Genomic DNA, 17,450 nt, shown 5'->3' with positions numbered 1-17,450 from the left:
GTCGCACATGGCTGCCTCATACAGATCAGTCAGGGTACTATGTTAGATCCCGTTTGATCACGCGAGATTGGGGGACGAGACTGTCGTAGGACAGATCTTTATGTATGTGGTGTGCTGTATTGGGAATATCGGAGCACACCACACACAATAGGATCAAAACTGTTCGATCCATAATTTGTTATCTTCATGTGTGGGGTTTCTCTCAGATAAAAAAGTCTGTTAAGATTTTAAAAATCTTTATGTGTGTACCAGGCTTAACTGTCACACGAACCATTACAATAGAAGACCGCATGACCTCCTGACTAATGACATGGAAACTCCTGCCTCCTCTCCTCCTGTCTGCAGGATACAGAGTTCTCACCATCCTGGGGACGAGCTTCGGAGAAGCAGACAATAGTAGCGCGGTGATGGTCGGGGTCCGGTGCGACATCCTGCAATGGTCCGACACAAGCATCACCTGCGTGCTCCCCTCCCTCCCCCCTGGTCTGTATGACGTGAACGTGCAGGTGGGAAACAGAGGCTACCCCAAAACCAGGTGTGAAATCCCAACACACACATTTCACTCAATAACTGCAGTCACACATATCAGAATACCCTGAAATGAAACACAGCACCAGTCAAACGTTTGAAAACACTTTCCCATTCAATTGAAACTCTAATCTTTTGACCGGTACTGGTTCTGGAAAACGTGAAAACTTTTTTTTCCGAAAGTCTTCATTCTCCCTCCTGCCTGTATGCTTGTGTCTGAGCATGTTGTCATGACGCTGGCCTCCTTCCTCCTAGCGACGGAGTGAACGCCACCATAGAGTACATCCTGAGGGTCTCAGGCCTCTCCCCACGCCTGGGCTCTCTCTACGGGGGGGGCGCAGTCACCATCACGGGGTCCGGCTTTAGCTCCAACGCCTCGGACAACACAGTCTCCATGGGTAAGAACAAGGGGTTGGTATGTATGTATGTATGGAGGGTTGGTATGTATATATGTATGTATGTATGTATGTATGGAGGGTTGGTATGTATGTATGTATGTATGGAGGGTTGGTATGTATGTATGTATGTATGGAGGGTTGGTATGTATGTATGTATGTATGGAGGGTTGGTATGTATGTATGTATGTATGTATGTATGGAGGGTTGGTATGTATGTATGTATGTATGTATGGAGGGTTGGTATGTATGTATGTATGGAGGGTTGGTATGTATGTATGTATGTATGTATGTATGTATGGAGGGTTGGTATGTATGTATGTATGTATGTATGTATGGATGGATGGATGGATGGATTGGGTGGGGGGGGGCGGTTACAAGGGGATTCCAAAAGGCCCATTTTTACATATCCATTCCAGCATAGACAAGAACGTTCTCTTCCATTCTATTCCATCACATTCTATTCTACATGACAGGTTACAGCACTCCTCTCTGATGTAGATGGTCAATGGTGTAGGGTGGAAAGAGAAAGAATTTGGCTTTTGTTCACACATTTATACCCTCAATGACCAAGGTGTGAAAGGGGGTTAGGTTACAGCAGGTCAAAGGGCAGGGGGCAGGTCACAGGAAGGGAGGCCGTTTAAGTCACATTTCTCTAAACTCCGTTTCAGGGTTGACAATCAACGGAGCGCTAAATGCAGTTCTTAGCTAGCAATTATGACAACCCATGAGCTGTGGTATTACTGCTACTAATATTTCGGGGGATGTGTGTGTGTGTGTGTGTGTGTGTGTCTCTCCACAGGGGGTAATGAGTGTGAGGTGACGTACGCTTCGGAGGGTGAGCTACAGTGTGTGCTGCGGTCGGAGGAACGGACACACACCATCACCAACCAAGGCTCCCACCCCGGTACGTGTCCACCTCTCTCTCTTTGTCCTCCTGTCAGAAACAACGTGTCCTCCCGAGCCTCAGACGGTTGAGAGGTGAGAACAATGGGGACAGGGTTGCCTTACGCACGCCATGGAAACGCTAGCGGAGAGCTGTCAACCTCAGACACACCAGTCAGACTGCTTTCTGGAGATTAGTAAGAGGCACCAACCCCCCCCCCCCCCCCCCCATTAATTCCTACACTCGTTTGAATTCTTCCAGGTTTTTCCTCATCGTTTAGACACGCTCATGTTGGTGTCCATGGTATTTTTGTATTTGTTTATGATGTATTTATTTCTGTGTGTATGTGTGTGCGTGTGTGTGTGTGTGTTTACGCGCGTGTGTGTGTGTGTGTGTGTGTGTATGCTCACATGTGCATGTGTGTCCACCCGTCCGTGTGTGTGTGTGTGTGTTCTGTCACTTCTGTGTGTGTGTGTGTGTGTGTGTGTGTTCAGACTTGGGGACGGGCTACGCGTGGTCTCCCTCCGTGGTGACGGCGTCGGTCGGGGACACGGTGGTCTGGCGCTGGGCTGCCCCGGCCTTCATCAGCGGGCTGGGCTACCGGGTCTTCAGCGTGGCCGAGCCCAGCAGCACCGCGCCTGACGGGAGGACCTTCTCCAGCGGGGACACCAAAACCTCCACAGGTACCATGGTTACGCTCTGCCTGAGATGTTAAACCTCCACAGGTACCATGGTTACGCCCTCCCTGAGATGTTAAATCTCCCCAGGTACCATGGTTACGCTCTGCCTGAGATGTTAAACCTCCACATGTACCATGGTTACGCTCTGCCTGAGATGTTAAACCTCCACATGTACCATGGTTACGCTCTGCCTGAGATGCCTATACCAACTCTGTTAGTAGATGTAAAACAACATTAACCATGGGTGTAGTGCACTCAACTAAACGACAACCAGTCCAAAAGGGTACCTTTTACAATAAAAGGATTTAAGGCCAATGTGAAAAGTGTACTATCTACAAATATTACCATCATTCACATAACAACAACAATAAACAGGGGGGAATGAAATAAAACCAAAACAACCGGGGATTAACCAAGGGTAGGAGAAGGGAGGGAGAAGGACCATGCGAACGGTGTCACAAAACAACAAACACAGCCCTATTCTTCCCTACACCTCTGACCTACCTATACCACAAACTAACTAACCTACCCGGAACCTAAACTACCTGCTACAGAAACTACGGGGGGTGACACCCGCTCACTTCTAACCTAATGTGTTTAGACAGTGGTTATCTACATGATGTAATGTATACCCCAGGGTATCTTACCTAGCTCTTCTCCCGTGGCGAGGAAAAGACAAAACAAGGATCGACCAACACACACTAAACCAACAACTAGGAACAAAAGAAACGACTTCTGGTATCAGACTCTAAACAAACATGAATCAAACAAAACACCACCCCCTTCCCTCTCTCACTACACATGACAACAACACACATTAAGTAGGAGATGATCTTCTGGGATTGGATGGCCGGGGATGATAGCTGATTGAACACAGGTGAGGGCTGACGGGACAACAATGATGGACAGGACCCAACGACCAACAGGGGAGGAACCACATGCACACCACTGCACCTAGGGGGAGACAGACAGACAGAAGCAAAACCAAAACAGACACAGGACATAAAACAAAACATACAAGTCTGTAACAACCATCATCATTCGTCTGCCACTCACACAAAAGGCCTTCGTATGCCATCACGACCTAGCTATGCAGGCTATGTTCTAAACCGGAGATAAGCATCAGTATCATGTACTGTGGTGATTAACCTGTCAATGGAACATTCCACCATGATGTACAGTGACAATGACACAATGCCCCCCCCCAGTACATGTTACTGATGGATATCTCACTCTGCTTACTTACAGTACATGTGTCTTCTCCTTTGATCTGTCCATCCATCCATCTTCCATATTATTGTGACAGCAGCTGGAATTCCAATGCAATGGATTCGGTGAGTAAATCCCCACTACTGCCTAGTTGGTGTAAGAGTAGTGGGGATTACTCACCGAATCCATAGCCTTGCAGTGTTTTGGCTCGACTAGCGAGCGTGTTGTTGATTTTTCGACAACGTTTACATTGATTAACATTTTTCGGTGTTGAACATTTTGAATTTTTTTTGCGCTTTCACCAGCCGCCGTCACATATGTGTCGCGTTCTAATACTTTGGTCCTCATCTCGGGATCTGATGTCATGATCTGACTTTTCTTTCGAAAAATGTGAACACATTTCTGAGCTGTTGAAAATCAATGACACGTCGCTAGTCAACGAACACAGCTTGTTTTGTGAGCCTGCTAATAACGTAAAGTAGTGTTCTAACTTGTTAACTAGGTAGCAGTGGGGATTACTCACCCAATCAGTTGCGTTGCAGTATTCTGGCTTGACTAGCGAGTTTGTGTTGTGATGCTCAACAACGTTGAAATGTATTTCCATGTTTCAAAATAAAAGTCTGAACATTCTGATGGGGTTGCCGGCTTGTTCCAGCTCTCACCAGCTGCTATTGTCTACTTTTATTAAAAAAATATTTTATTTATTTATTTTATTATTTATTATTATTTTATTTTATATTTATAATTTATTCGTTTATTTAAAAGGGACAATGGACAGTCATTGACTCTCCCTGAATTAGCTGGGTAGCTAAATTACATCAGCAGTCCCTGGGCAGGTAAATCCACAGGGGAAATACGGCCTCAGATGTTATAAACAATTTAAAACAGAACTACAGGAAATAAAATCATCACATTTTAGACTCAATAAAAACATTACATCAAATATTACATCATAAAAAAAAATACATAAAAGAAAGAAAAAAGTTATGGCTCTATGTGGTCAGTGATCACATGATTGGCAGCCATAATTTCAGTCTTGTGTCTGTGTCTGTGTCTCTCCTCAGGGGTGTTCAGCTACCGCTTCACCTCCCCCGGTGTGTTCTACTACAGCAGCGGCTACGTGAACGAGGCTAACACGCTCATGCTACAGGGCGCGGTGCGCGTGCTGCCCGTGGAGGAGAGGACCAGCGCCCTGTCCGTCACCGTGGGAGGAATGTCAGCCAGCCACATGATGACAGGTACGGGGTACCCTCGGACCGACCCAGATCCACCACCTTCACACAGCTAGCTAGCACAACAACATTTACATTGCCATTTCTGGCATTTAGCACAGAGCCACATACTGTACATTCCTGGTTCCTACTGTGCGTGACAGGTTTAATGACATTCGATTCTAATGACAGTACATGATGATCCTTACCGGCATACACATTCAATTATACTATTATTATATAATATGTATAATTATATACCTATATATATATATATATATATATATATATATATATATATATATATATGTATTGTACACCAAACAAGACTTAGATCTGGTATGGCATGTAGATCTGGGAGTTTATCACCTATGTATTATACAGTGATAGTTATACACTGCATATCTGTGTCTGTTTCCCCCCCCCCGTAGGTTCAATGCGTTCCAACAGGGCGGCGCCAGAGTGCGTAGCAACCCTCCCCGCCGGCTGCACCCAGCAGCAGCAGAACCAGAGCTCAGACGGCCTCTCCTTCAGCTTCTCGGCCTGCGCCACGCCCATGGTCCACGCCATTTCCCCGGGCCAGGGCACGGCCTATACCGTCCTCCGCATCCAGGGCATGGGCCTCAGCGACACCCCCTGCGCTAACGAGGTGAGCCCTGCCACCTGCCACCTGCCACTTGCCACTTTTTGGCTAACCCCAAAAGCCTGTCTTTTTGTGTCTTGTTATTATTTGTTGCACACTTGTTATTTGTTTCTTGTTTTTATTTTCACTTGTTTACCTATTTCTTTTAACCTGCTATTATCGGATGGCTCTAAAGATTATCCTACAAGATTATCCTGTGGTGTGAGGTGTGTTAAGAGTCAATTTCTCCCGACAATCTGCTCGGAAAATGGTCGGGGCTGACGATCGTAAATATTAATGTGTGTGGCATGTGTGTGGGCAACTCCCGACTCCCGACAACTCCCGAGCAGGGTTGCCAGATGAGTCTGATTGTGACGTGGATGGAATGTAGTCAATCAAAAAGCGAGCTGACTTCTTCTTTTCGTTCTTCTGCACTTTATTTGCCCTGTCTCACATGGCTGCCTCGTATAGGTCAGTCAGGGTACTGCGTTAGATCACGTTTGATCACACGAGATTTCTGGCTTGGGGAACGAGACTCTAGACTCTCGTAACGACAGATATTTATGTATGTGGTGTGCTGTATTGGGAACATCGGCGCAAACCACACACTATACGATCAAAACTGTTCAATCCATGATTTTTTTATCTTCATGTGTGGGGTCTCTCTCAGATAAAAAATCTGTTGAGATTTAGAAAATCCTTATGTGTGTACCAGGCTTTACTTACTTACCTGCCACCTGCTCCTGGTTCTAATGTGACAGCAGCTGGTGAAACCGAGTCGGCAACCGACCAAATGTTCAGACTTTTATTCAGAAAATTTCCAATAAATGTCAACGTTGTTGAAATCTACGACACGCTCGCTAGTGAAACAAAAATATTGCAATGCAATGGATTCGGTCAGTAATCCCCACTACTACCCAATCCCAATTCCCTTTTCTACCCCTATGGCTCGTTTTCGAGTGTCACTCGATTCGAAGGCAAGGCCTTCGAACACGTCACAAGCCCTACCCCTTGAAATCTAAGCCCTATGAATTGGGACAGCCCTTCACGGCGCCTACGTCACGCGGTACGGTTGACGCGTTGTGTTGCCGGCGAATTCTCACATCTCGCAATGCCTTCTTCAGCTGTGTTTATTTCTGTTGCGTGTGCTATAAGCATCTATTTTCGTTTGTTATCAACACACTGTAGTGTTTAGACGTTCCTTTTTTTGTCTCTTCCGTCAGCGATGTCTTTTTTGTGGACATCGCAATAATGACAATGAATTTAATGACAATGAATGACTCCAACCAAAACAACCAGTCCATCAGTAGTCATAAAACGTTGTCCAAAAATCACGTTACCAAGCGCCTTTCTCAGAACAATTCGTCGTCTAGAATCCAAAAATCAATCCATCATAGTGGTGGTCAAAAACGTAGAAAGAGGATCTCTTGGGGACGCAGCCACATTTGCCCGTGAAGGAGAGATGACAAATAAGCGGAAACATTTCTCAGTAGAGTCGAACGGTGATAGATCATCATCCTTTACGCGTATCCTTAACTGTAGTTACATTTCGCGTGTCATATGCCATTAGACATGGAAATATGTCAATGCGCGGCTGTCATGCACAAATCAGCTTGTAACGTTAGACACACAGCACACAGCACATCGGCATAATAACGTTTTGTTGTTGTTGTGCTTGTTATAAAGAAAAGGTCTATAATCAGGGGTGCACATAACTTTTTGGGGCCAGTGCTCAGAGGAGCACCTAGGGATGCTGCTTGGTGCTCCCCGAGCTCGCGAGTCACGACCCGTCCCACAGGATGGATGAAAAAGGGATACATGGATAACTTATATTAGCAAAACGACATTTATTCATAAATAAAGATGAACGAACAAATGATTGTGTGCAAAACAAAATAGACAAATGCAAAATCAAATGACTGCTCTTTAAGCATGAAAGTCTGTCAGACTCCTTTAAACACAATGAAATCAACTGACATCTCTTTAAGCACTGCTCTGTTCTGTAAACACTGAAATCAACTTTTCAACAAAAAGTTAGCCTAAGCATTTATTTATGCTACAAGCTTAATCGTCATCATCACTGCTCTCTTGACTGCTGTAAATTATCACTGTCCTCAATTTCAACCATGGTAGAGGATGTTTTTTTTGTGATCAACTTTTTTTTTTTTTTTTTTTTTTTGGTGCGCAAAAGCGCCCTCATGCGGCTGATCTGCGACGCAGCATGCATTTTGGCGACGCATGCGCACTGGCGCACCAGTTATGTGCACCCCTGTCTATAATGCATTGAAATGACATTAGTACATCAGACATTAGACATCAGACATGGAAATATGTCAATGCGCGGCTGTCATGCACAAATCAGCTTGTAACGTTAGACACACAGCACATCGGCATGATAACGTTTTGTTGTTGTTGTGCTTGTTATAAAGAAAAGGTCTATAATGCATTGAAATGAATGATACAACCCATTAATAATATTACATAATAACAACTGCTCGGATTAGATTGCGGGTGGAAATAGGTCAAAATGCGCATCATGTACAAGTCAGCCGAACGTTTGATAGATAACTTTACATAAAAGCGATTTTTGGGTTATGCGTGTTATAAATAAAAGGTCTATAATGCATTGTAATGACATTAAACTAAGACAATAAGATGGTTATCATAATTTTTCAAATCTTTATTAATAAGTAATTACAGAGAATTAAAATGACATTTCCGCATTGAATAGAGCGACATAAGATTTCTGTAGATGATTCGCAATGCATCCTGGTATCAAGGGGTAGCATACACCTAGCCCTTCGAAGCTAGTGTGGTCCTGGAATCGCTCGAAACGAAGTAATAGTTAGCCCTCCCCCTTACCCCTAGCCCTCGATGAAATATGAATTGGGACAGCCCTCGCCCTAAACGTGAACGCGCAAATCGAGCCAAAGGGGTGAAAACGAAGGGCTAGGGGTGAATTGGGATTGGCCCTTAGTGTAGAGTTTTGGGGATTACTCACCGAATCTGCTGCATTGCAATGTTTTGGCATGACTAGCGAGCATGTCGTTGATTTTCAACAACCTTGACATTGACATTTTTCGGAATAAAAGTCAGAACATTTGGTCGGTTGCCGACTTGTTCCCGGTTTCACCAGCTGCTGTCACGAAGGCCTCAGACCCGGGTCCTCTTCAGACCAACGCTTCATACGAACAGCAGAAAAACAAGAGCAGGATTCTTTTTCGTTTCATTGAAAACATTTTTAGACAAGGTCGCAGTTCTTTTCCATGTGTTCTATATGGAGCCCCCCAGGGGTCACATGGTAGAAAACAATTATTTGATGTGTGAATCCGTTCCCTCGGTTTAGTAATCCGTTAGGGTTAGGGTTAGGGTTAGGGTTAGGGTTAGGCCCTATGAGCCAGAAGGATCGCAAGGATTCTAACCCTAACCCTAACCCTAATCCTTGTGATCGTTCTGGCTCGTAGGGCCTAACCCTAACCCTAACCCTAACCCTAACCTTAACAAATTACTAATCCGAGGGAACAAATTACTAAACCGAGGTTACGGATTCACACATCAAATATTTTTTTTCTACCATGTGACCCCAGGGGGGCTCCGTAGTTCTACTATCGTTTACGATTGAACGGAAATCTTTCCGTTCCGTCGAAATTTGCCCCTGTGACAACTCCTAATTTCCTCTGTGCTCCGGAATGATCCACGTGTAACTGGGTCCACGCAGGTGACGGTGGGAGGGCAGCCCTGTCAGGTGATCAACAGCTCTGCCTCTGAGCTCAGCTGCAGGCTGGGTCTCGACAGCGGCCTGGCTGTGGGGGTGGCTCACCCCGTGGCCGTCAGGGTGAACAACCTGGGGGACGCCATCGTGGCGGTCCTAGACGAGTACGCCCGCCGCTTCGTGGTCCTCCCTGTGGTGGACTCAGTCACGCCCCCTACTGGCAGCACCACAGGGCACACCCGTCTGACCGTGGCCGGGTCTGGGTTCTGGCCCGGGGCGGAGGTGACCGTGGCCGGCGTGCCCTGCTCCGTCCTGTCACTCAACTACACACACGTCGTCTGTGACTCTGCCCCCTCCCCCGCACGCTCCGGGGACGCCGTTGTACAGGTACCCAGGGCTGTGTGTGTGTGTGTGTGTGTGTGTGTGTGTGTGTGTGTGTGTCTCTCTGTGTAGGTGTGCGTGTATGTGTGTGTGTGTGTGTGTGTGTGCGTGTGTGTGTGTCTCTGTGTAGGTGTGCATGTATGTGTGTGTGTGTGTGTGTCTGTGTAGGTGTGTGTGTGTGTGTGTGTATGTGTGTATGTGTGTGTGTGCACGCGTGCGCGCGTGTGTCTGTGTCTGTGTGTGTGTGTGCGTGCGTGTGCGTGTGCGTGTGCGTGCGCGTGCACATATGTCTGTGTGTGTAGGTGTGTGTGTGTAGGTGTGTGTGTGTGTGTGTGTTGTTCTAAGTCCATCTTATATGAAGTATGTAAACTGGACCTGCATTCCATTCTGTTGCTGTAATTCAGTTAAAAGTTGTTGTTTTGTTGTTAATAAACAACAACAATAATAATAATAATAATTAACAACTATGTCATAATAATAATAATTAACAACTATATAATAATAATAATAATAAGTATCATCTATGTAATAATAATAATTATTATTATTAACAACTATATAATAATAATTAACATCTATGTAATAATTATTATTATTATTATTAACAACTATATAATAATAATAATTAACATCTATGTAATAATAATAATAATAATAATAATAGTTAACAACTATATAATAATAATTAACATCTATGTAATAATAATAATTAACAATAATAAACAATAACAATCATTTACTTCCTGTCTCAGGTGGGCAGGATGTCCAGTTCCTGTCAGTCCTCCTGCTCCTTCCTATACTCCTCCTCCATCACCCCCTCCCTCACCGGCATCTCCCCCTCCGTCGTCGACGGCAACGGCACCGTGGTCACGCTCACGGGCTCCGGGTTCGGCAGCGACGTCTCCGACCTGGCCGTCACCGCCGGCTCCCTCCCCCTCGCCGTCACCGCGGTGATGGACTCCTCCGCCACCCTGTGGGTGGGCCCCCTGCCCGCCGGGGAGCACGCCGTCATGCTGGTGGTCCGGAGCAGAGGCCTGGCGGCCAGCGCCCCCCTCACCCTGACCAGCCTCCCCCGGGCCTCCCTCACCCCCGCCACAGGCAGCACGGCCGGGGGCACGCCCCTGCTCCTCTCCGGGAACGGCTTCCTGCCAGGGAACACCAGCGTGACGCTGGGCGGAGCCCCCTGCGTGATCCAGGAGGCGACCCCGGGGGAGCTGTGGTGCTTGACCCCCCCCCACGGCCAGGGGCTGGTGGAGGTGATGGTGCAGGTGCTCTCTGTGGAGTACCCAGCGCTCAACTACACCTACTCCCTGGACCACACGCCTGGCGTCAGCTCTGTCAGCCCTGCCTCCGGTAAGCAGCGGGAGTCCCTGGTCCAAACTGTCTCTCCTGTTGTGTCAAAACGCTTTTTATTGGGGGGGTTTTTCCCCATAATCTAAACAGCAGTTTCTGGAATTGTATCAACATGTTTTTTGGTATTTTTTTAATGAACCTTCTCTCCTTCTCTCCTCTCCTTCTCTCCTCTCCTTCTCTCCTCTCCTTCTCTCCTTCTCTCCTTCTCTCCTCTCCTTCTCTCCTTCTCTCCTTCTCTTCCCTCTTTCTCTCCTCTCCTTCCCTCCTTCTCTCCTCTCCCTCTCTCCTCTCCTTCTCTCCTCTCCTTCTCTCCTCTCCTTCTCTCCTCTCCTTCCCTCCTTCTCTCCTCTCTCTCTCTCTCTCTCCTCTCCTTCTCTCCTCTCCTTATCTCCTCTCCTTCTCTTCTCTCCTCTCCTTCTCTCATTCTCTCCTCTCCTTCTCTCCTCTCCTTCCCTCCTTCTCTCCTCTTCCTCTCTCCTCTCCTTCTCTCCTCTCCTTCTCTCCTCTCCTTCTCTTCTCTCCTCTCCTTCTCTCCTTCTCTCCTCTCCTTCTCTCCTTCTCTCCTCTCCTTCCCTCCCTCTCTCCTCTCCCTCTCTCCTCTCCTTCTCTCCTCTCCTCCTCTCCTTCTCTCCTCTCTTCTACACCCACCAGGTTCCAGTGGTGCGGTGATCACAGTCTCAGGGACCGGCTTCGGCACGGACTCCCAGCTCATCTCCGTGAGCGTGGGCGGCGTGCCCTGTGATGTCAGCTCCGTCACAGACACGTCGGTGCAGTGCGTTGTGGGAGAGAACCCGGGGGGGACGTACCCGGTGATGCTCCGTCACAAGGTCAAAGGTTACGCCCAGTCACAGGTCGTCTTCACCTACCAGCTGCTCCTCTCTGCCGTCCAGCCCAACGAGGGTAAGCACCTGACCTGAGAGAGAGAGAGAGAGGGAGAGGTGAAGAAAAAGAGAGAGAGAGAGAGAGAGAGAGACACAGAGAGACAGAGAGAGAGATAGAGGGAGAGGTGAAGAAAGAGAGAGAGAGAAGAGAGAGAGGTGAAGAGAGAGAGAGAGAGAGGAGAGAGAGAGAGACAGAGAGAGAGAGAGAGACAGAGAGAAAGAGAGAGAGAGAGAGACAGAGAGAGAGAGAGAGAGAGAGACAGAGAGAGAGAGAGAGACAGAGAGAAAGAGAGAGAGAGAGAGAGAGACAGAGACAGAGAGAGAGAGAGAGAGAGAAACAGAGAGAGAGAGAGAGACTAGTTTCAGTGTGTGTACTTTGATCAACAACACAGAGACTAGAATAGAATAGAGTACGCTCAGTACGCTCAGTACTATTCCAGTAAAAAAAAAAAAAAAAAAAAAAATCCAAAGAGGACGACTTGGACAGAGGTCTACGACCATGTGATGTAGTGTAGTGAACAGTCGATGAACGCTCTGACTTTTTATTATTCAGGGGTATTAATGGAACAGTCTTCCTCTGACAGTTAAGGTAGTGCACTGTTGCACTGTTAAGGTAGCACTGGTCATCTCCCGCCTGGATTACTGCAATGTACTCCTGGCTGGGCTCCCCGCTTCAGCCATTAGACCTCTGCAGCTCATCCAGAATGCTGCTGCCCGGCTGGTATTCAACCTCCCCAAATACTCGCATGTCACCCCTCTCCTTCGCACCCTGCACTGGCTCCCGATAGCAGCTCGCATCAGATTCAAGACCCTGGTGCTTGCATACCAGGCAGCTAAAGGGACAGCCCCTGCCTACCTGAAGGAAATGGTAACCCCCCAAACCCCTGCCCGCTCACTCCGCTCCTCCACCTCGGCTGGCCGACTGGCCCCACCTCCTCTACACAGCAGTCGGGCTGCCCGATCACGTCTCTTCACAACACTGGCTCCCCGCTGGTGGAATGAGCTCCCCACGGCCGTCAGAACGGCTGAGTCACTACCCATCTTCCGTCGTAGACTGAAGACCCATCTCTTCAGGTTACATCTTAACTGCTCCTCCTGAGACATCTTCTGACCCTCACCACTACGTCTCCTAAAGACACCCGCTTTCCCCTCTACTGTGTCCCTAAGAACTTCTATCGCCCCCCTTGTACTGTTTCTCAGTTTCTCCAGAAAACAAAAAACAACAAAAAACAAAAAACGTTTTAGTAGAAGGCGATAGGAAGAAGGTTTTTCCTTCTATCAGTGGCCCCGGGCCCGAGCTAGATTACTCTTCCTGCAACGAATGGTGGATTGCTGATTCACATGCTTAGTATTCAAATGTATTGATTGTAAGTCGCTTTGGAATAAGGCGTCTGCTAAATGCCAAAAATGTAAATGTAAATGTAAATGTAGTGCAATCTCTAAATGTTTTTACTGGTCACGTCATGGTACATCTCTGGAAGAAGGTTTTCCACAGGCATTAGGCTTTGATTTTACAACTATACAATGCGTACACCTAGCCTTACACACTTACACCCACACGCATAGTCATACACACTCCTACCCACACACATACGTACATACTGATACGTAGCACTTTTGTTGTAAAGAATGGCAAACTGTATTCTGATTGTATCTTGTATGTTCTTGTGTAATTGTATGCTCTTTGTATGTTTCTTGGTGTGTTGTTTTTTGGATGTTCTTTGATGGTCTTTGTTGTTCTTTGTCTACCAACGAGGACCACGCTGGGAACAAGTGTTTCAGTTACGCTGTTACGTGCTATCCTCTGGGATGTCTGTCTGTACTTTTTACCCGAATAAATCAACCAATCAATCAATTTGCACTTCACCTATAGGCAGCTATGGTGGAGGTGCCATGCTGGCTGTCCAAGGCTCCGGGTTCGACCCTAGCTACTCCGAGGTGCTGGTCTGCGGGGAGCGATGTGAGGTCAACAGGAACATGTCCACGTCCGCCCGTCTCTACTGCGAGGCTCCGAGTAACAACGGTGAGTTTCGCCCCGCGAACGCATTGTCGTGGATTTGAATGACACTCAAGATAAGTAACTTACTTTAAATCGAAGTATAATATTTATTCAAGAAATGCTCTTTAACAACTCGCGAGTTGGGCAGTCAAAAAACCTCCCAATGGGAAGCTTTTAAAGACCTTTCAACCTTCCACATTGTACACTGGGTATACTGTCAACATAGTCACAACATTGATAACCAGTCTGCATTCCATCACTGTCCATGAACACAAGGCCCTCAAATCAGGGCCCTGTGTTCAGAAACAGGACCGCCAGACTCTCAACAATCCCACGGAAACCTCCCCATGGAAATCTACTGTTACACTCTGTGTGAAAATGGACAGATCAATACAATACAATACAATACAGGTTAAAAAATCCATTACAGCATGTCGCGAAGATGACAGATGACCTGAAAACCTATAGAGCTCTTCAGTCGTCGCGCGAAGAAGAATCTTTCGCTCAATCAATCTCAGTGGAGCGTTTATGCCTTTGAACCATTATGCCTTTTAGAGAATGCACGCAGGCTTGTTTTTTTAAACATAGGTGTAGGCCTACTCTCTTTACGACCAGACGGCCGTGTCGTTCTCGTCTCGGTTGAACTTTTAAGCGCTACTCCTCTTTTGACGGAGGCGTAATTGTGTCGTACGGGAATCTTCTCATCCAGAAATGTCCGATACGCTACGCGCTCCTCACGGATGGAGAGACGCCTAAAGGGCAAGTGTTTTTTTCTGCGAGATCGCATCTTAATCCCGTGTGCGTGTCTGTGGGTGTGTCTGTGTCTGCGGCCATGGGTGTGACTGTGTCCCCCCCCCCCCCATTCTCCCCCCCAGGCACTAAGGCGGAGATGAGCTGCACAGTGGTGGTTGTCAATCCGATGGAGGCGGTGAACATATCGGATGGCTTCACCTACAGATCCCTCCTCACTCCCGCCATCACAGACGTCTACCCACGGAGAGGCGGCACCGCCGGAGGCACCACGCTCACAATCAGTGGGTCGGGTTTCAGGTACGGAGGCTGAAGAGAGGAGCGGAGCGGAGCAGTAATCACCCATCAATCACCGACAACACAATGGGGGGGTGACGCACCCAGATGAAAGGGGCATTAGCTGGGAATCAAACACTGCGAAAGCCGAGTGGTATTTTTAGTCTCGTCCTATACAAGTACACACAATGTACTTTTGATGTTTGTGTTAAAGCTTTTGCTTTTTCGTTTGACGATTCGTTTTTTTATGACAGGATGAATGCGATTGGAATGCACGAGCGTGTTCAGTTCCTAATGACATTTCTATTATTCGAGGCATCAGTTATACGTGACACGGTCTGGTGAAAAGCTGCATGTCGGCGATTCTCGAGTCGCACAAATAACCCAAAATTTAAAAAATAAAATAAAAACATGTTTTCCTGGCTTTTGTTCTTCAGCTATTTTCAGATTTCAATGTATGACACATCATTTGAAACCGTACAATCTGCACTTTCGTAATCTAGAAAAATCTAAAAAAGGACCGTGCCCTACTTGAGGACTTTTTCACCAGACCCTGTCACATATACATCAGTCATATACATCAGTACATCAGTATACAGTCATATCAGTCATTTTCATGTTTTAGCTCGTATGTGACATTCTGGTGTTACTCCATCCATTCTGTTAGGTAATTTTCTTTCTCAAGAAAACTAGCAAAACTGGCCTTTAAAATAACACTCACACTTCCTCCCCTTCCGACCTGTCTAAACGCCCTTCCCACATGTGTGTGTGTGTGTTCCCTCTCTGTGCAGTAGAACATGTGTGTGTGTGTTCCCTCTCTGTGCAGTAGAACATGTGTGTGTGTTCCCTCTCTGTGCAGTACGACCAGCAGTGACGTGAGCGTGACCATCGCAGGGTCTGTGTGTGACGTCAGGTCTGCCAACGACACACACATCATCTGTGTGACCAACGCTCAGCCCCAGTCTCAGCAGACCTACGTCAGGGTCAGCATCGGGGACCGAGGCATCGCCAAGATGGTATGAGACCACAGAGAGATAATAATAATAATAATAACAACAACAATAATAATCATCATAATCATCATCATCATCATTATCATCATAATAATAACTTTTTATTTGTATAGCGCTTTTCCTGCAAACGTTGCAGCTCAAAGTGCTCCAATCATTATATAATCATAATTTAATTATTTAGCCATTTAAAGGCAATATTAAAAAGATGGGTTTTTAGTCTTGACTTGAACATATTTGCTGAGGTTGCATCCCTAATGTAAACTGGCAGTGCATTCCACAATCTAGGTGCATAAAATGAGAATGCAGCCTCACCAAATCTCTTCCAGCGTCAGAAGACCTGAGAGCTCTATTGGGCTGATATGCTGGATTAAGATTAAGATGTCTTCACACAATGTGTTGGCTTCTTTATCCTTTTACTCTGATTATTATTGAGTATTTATTATTGGAGGTTTGGAGTAAGCAGTGTTTCAGCCAACTCCAAGATATTGTATCGTCCTGCTCTACCTCCTGTATGCAGTAAACGTCTATTTAACTGAACGTGTTGTTTACACACTCTCTGAAGATGGTGAGAGAGCAGAGAAAAATTTCATCACACACTTAAAAAAAAAATAATGTAGTTTGATACCATTCCTCATTCCATTCCAGGCATTACAATATTCTACCTCCACCTAAACTGCAGTGTCTATAATCTCTCTCTCTCTCTCTGTGTGTCTCTCTCTCTCTCCTCTTTTAGGACAAGGCAGATTTCTTCTACATTGACGTGTGGTCGTCCAGGTACACCTGGGGAGGACTGTCCCCGCCTGAGAAGGGCTCCTTTGCTGTCATCAGCAAGGGCCAGTTCATCCTGCTGGACACCGACACTCCCGTCCTGAAGATGCTCCTCATCCAAGGTGTCATCATCACAATCATCATGGCCATTAAGCACTATTTTAAAGCTAAAATCTGCATACAGATCTCTAGAATTAGAGATTTTGCAAGGAGCCTATTTTTTTTTGCAAGGAGGACTATTGTTCTACTATTGTTGACCCATGTCACAAGATATGATATGTTTTTATTACGATTCATTGGAAATCTCCTCCTAGCTGCCACTCCTAGGGTGTGTAGTGGATTTAATCTGTTTTCATCTCTATTGATATTGAATATTGAACACAAGGAGATTGATCAAATTAGCTTGAAGCCTTTTATTAATAAAGTTACATGACAACAGTCTAGACTAGAGTTTGCAAAATCCAGAGCCCCCTCCTTCTCTGAGCTCAGCCCTTATATACAAAGTCGACACCCTTTATGAGATCACTAATATTGGCAAACAAATGTGGTGACAGGAAACGCTACACTTTAGTAAGTACGACACAGAGTTATTGCGCAACCAGTCATTGGCACTGTCCCCAGGCAGCCTGAATTGTTAGCTACGATTTCCCAGAATGTAGAGATACAGACTTCACTTCTCAGTCTATTTGATATAAAACAGGTGCATATGTTGTGTTTTGTTTGAAATATTTACTATCAACTATTTGTTGACAGGTGGGACTCTGGTGTTTGACGAGGCGGATATTG

The 17,450-nt window shown here is 46.3% G+C and overlaps 1 protein-coding gene across 1 annotated transcript in view; it reads left to right on the top strand.

The window, feature by feature from the left end:
• The window catches only part of pkhd1l1.1 (PKHD1 like 1, tandem duplicate 1), a gene marked incomplete at both ends in the record, with an annotated part of 70,092 nt that overhangs the window by 22,276 nt on the left and 30,366 nt on the right, over positions 1-17,450 (top strand). The window contains 14 exons of the mRNA XM_080527630.1: positions 346-535; positions 784-926; positions 1,726-1,830; positions 2,304-2,492; positions 4,763-4,936; positions 5,341-5,558; positions 9,250-9,630; positions 10,377-10,977; positions 11,629-11,877; positions 13,732-13,881; positions 14,733-14,907; positions 15,743-15,899; positions 16,630-16,786; positions 17,418-17,450. The exon at positions 17,418-17,450 is cut by the window's right edge and continues 177 nt beyond it. Of these exons, the coding sequence (XP_080383756.1) occupies positions 346-535; positions 784-926; positions 1,726-1,830; positions 2,304-2,492; positions 4,763-4,936; positions 5,341-5,558; positions 9,250-9,630; positions 10,377-10,977; positions 11,629-11,877; positions 13,732-13,881; positions 14,733-14,907; positions 15,743-15,899; positions 16,630-16,786; positions 17,418-17,450 (2,922 nt within the window). The remainder of the gene's footprint in view (positions 1-345; positions 536-783; positions 927-1,725; positions 1,831-2,303; positions 2,493-4,762; positions 4,937-5,340; positions 5,559-9,249; positions 9,631-10,376; positions 10,978-11,628; positions 11,878-13,731; positions 13,882-14,732; positions 14,908-15,742; positions 15,900-16,629; positions 16,787-17,417) is intronic.

This window comes from Nansenia antarctica (genome assembly GCF_963989245.1).
Source record: "Nansenia antarctica genome assembly, chromosome: 3".
Taxonomy (NCBI): Eukaryota; Metazoa; Chordata; class Actinopteri; order Argentiniformes; family Microstomatidae; genus Nansenia; species Nansenia antarctica.
Note: the sequence above shows the minus strand (reverse complement) of the source record. Positions and strands in the feature narration are given on the sequence as shown.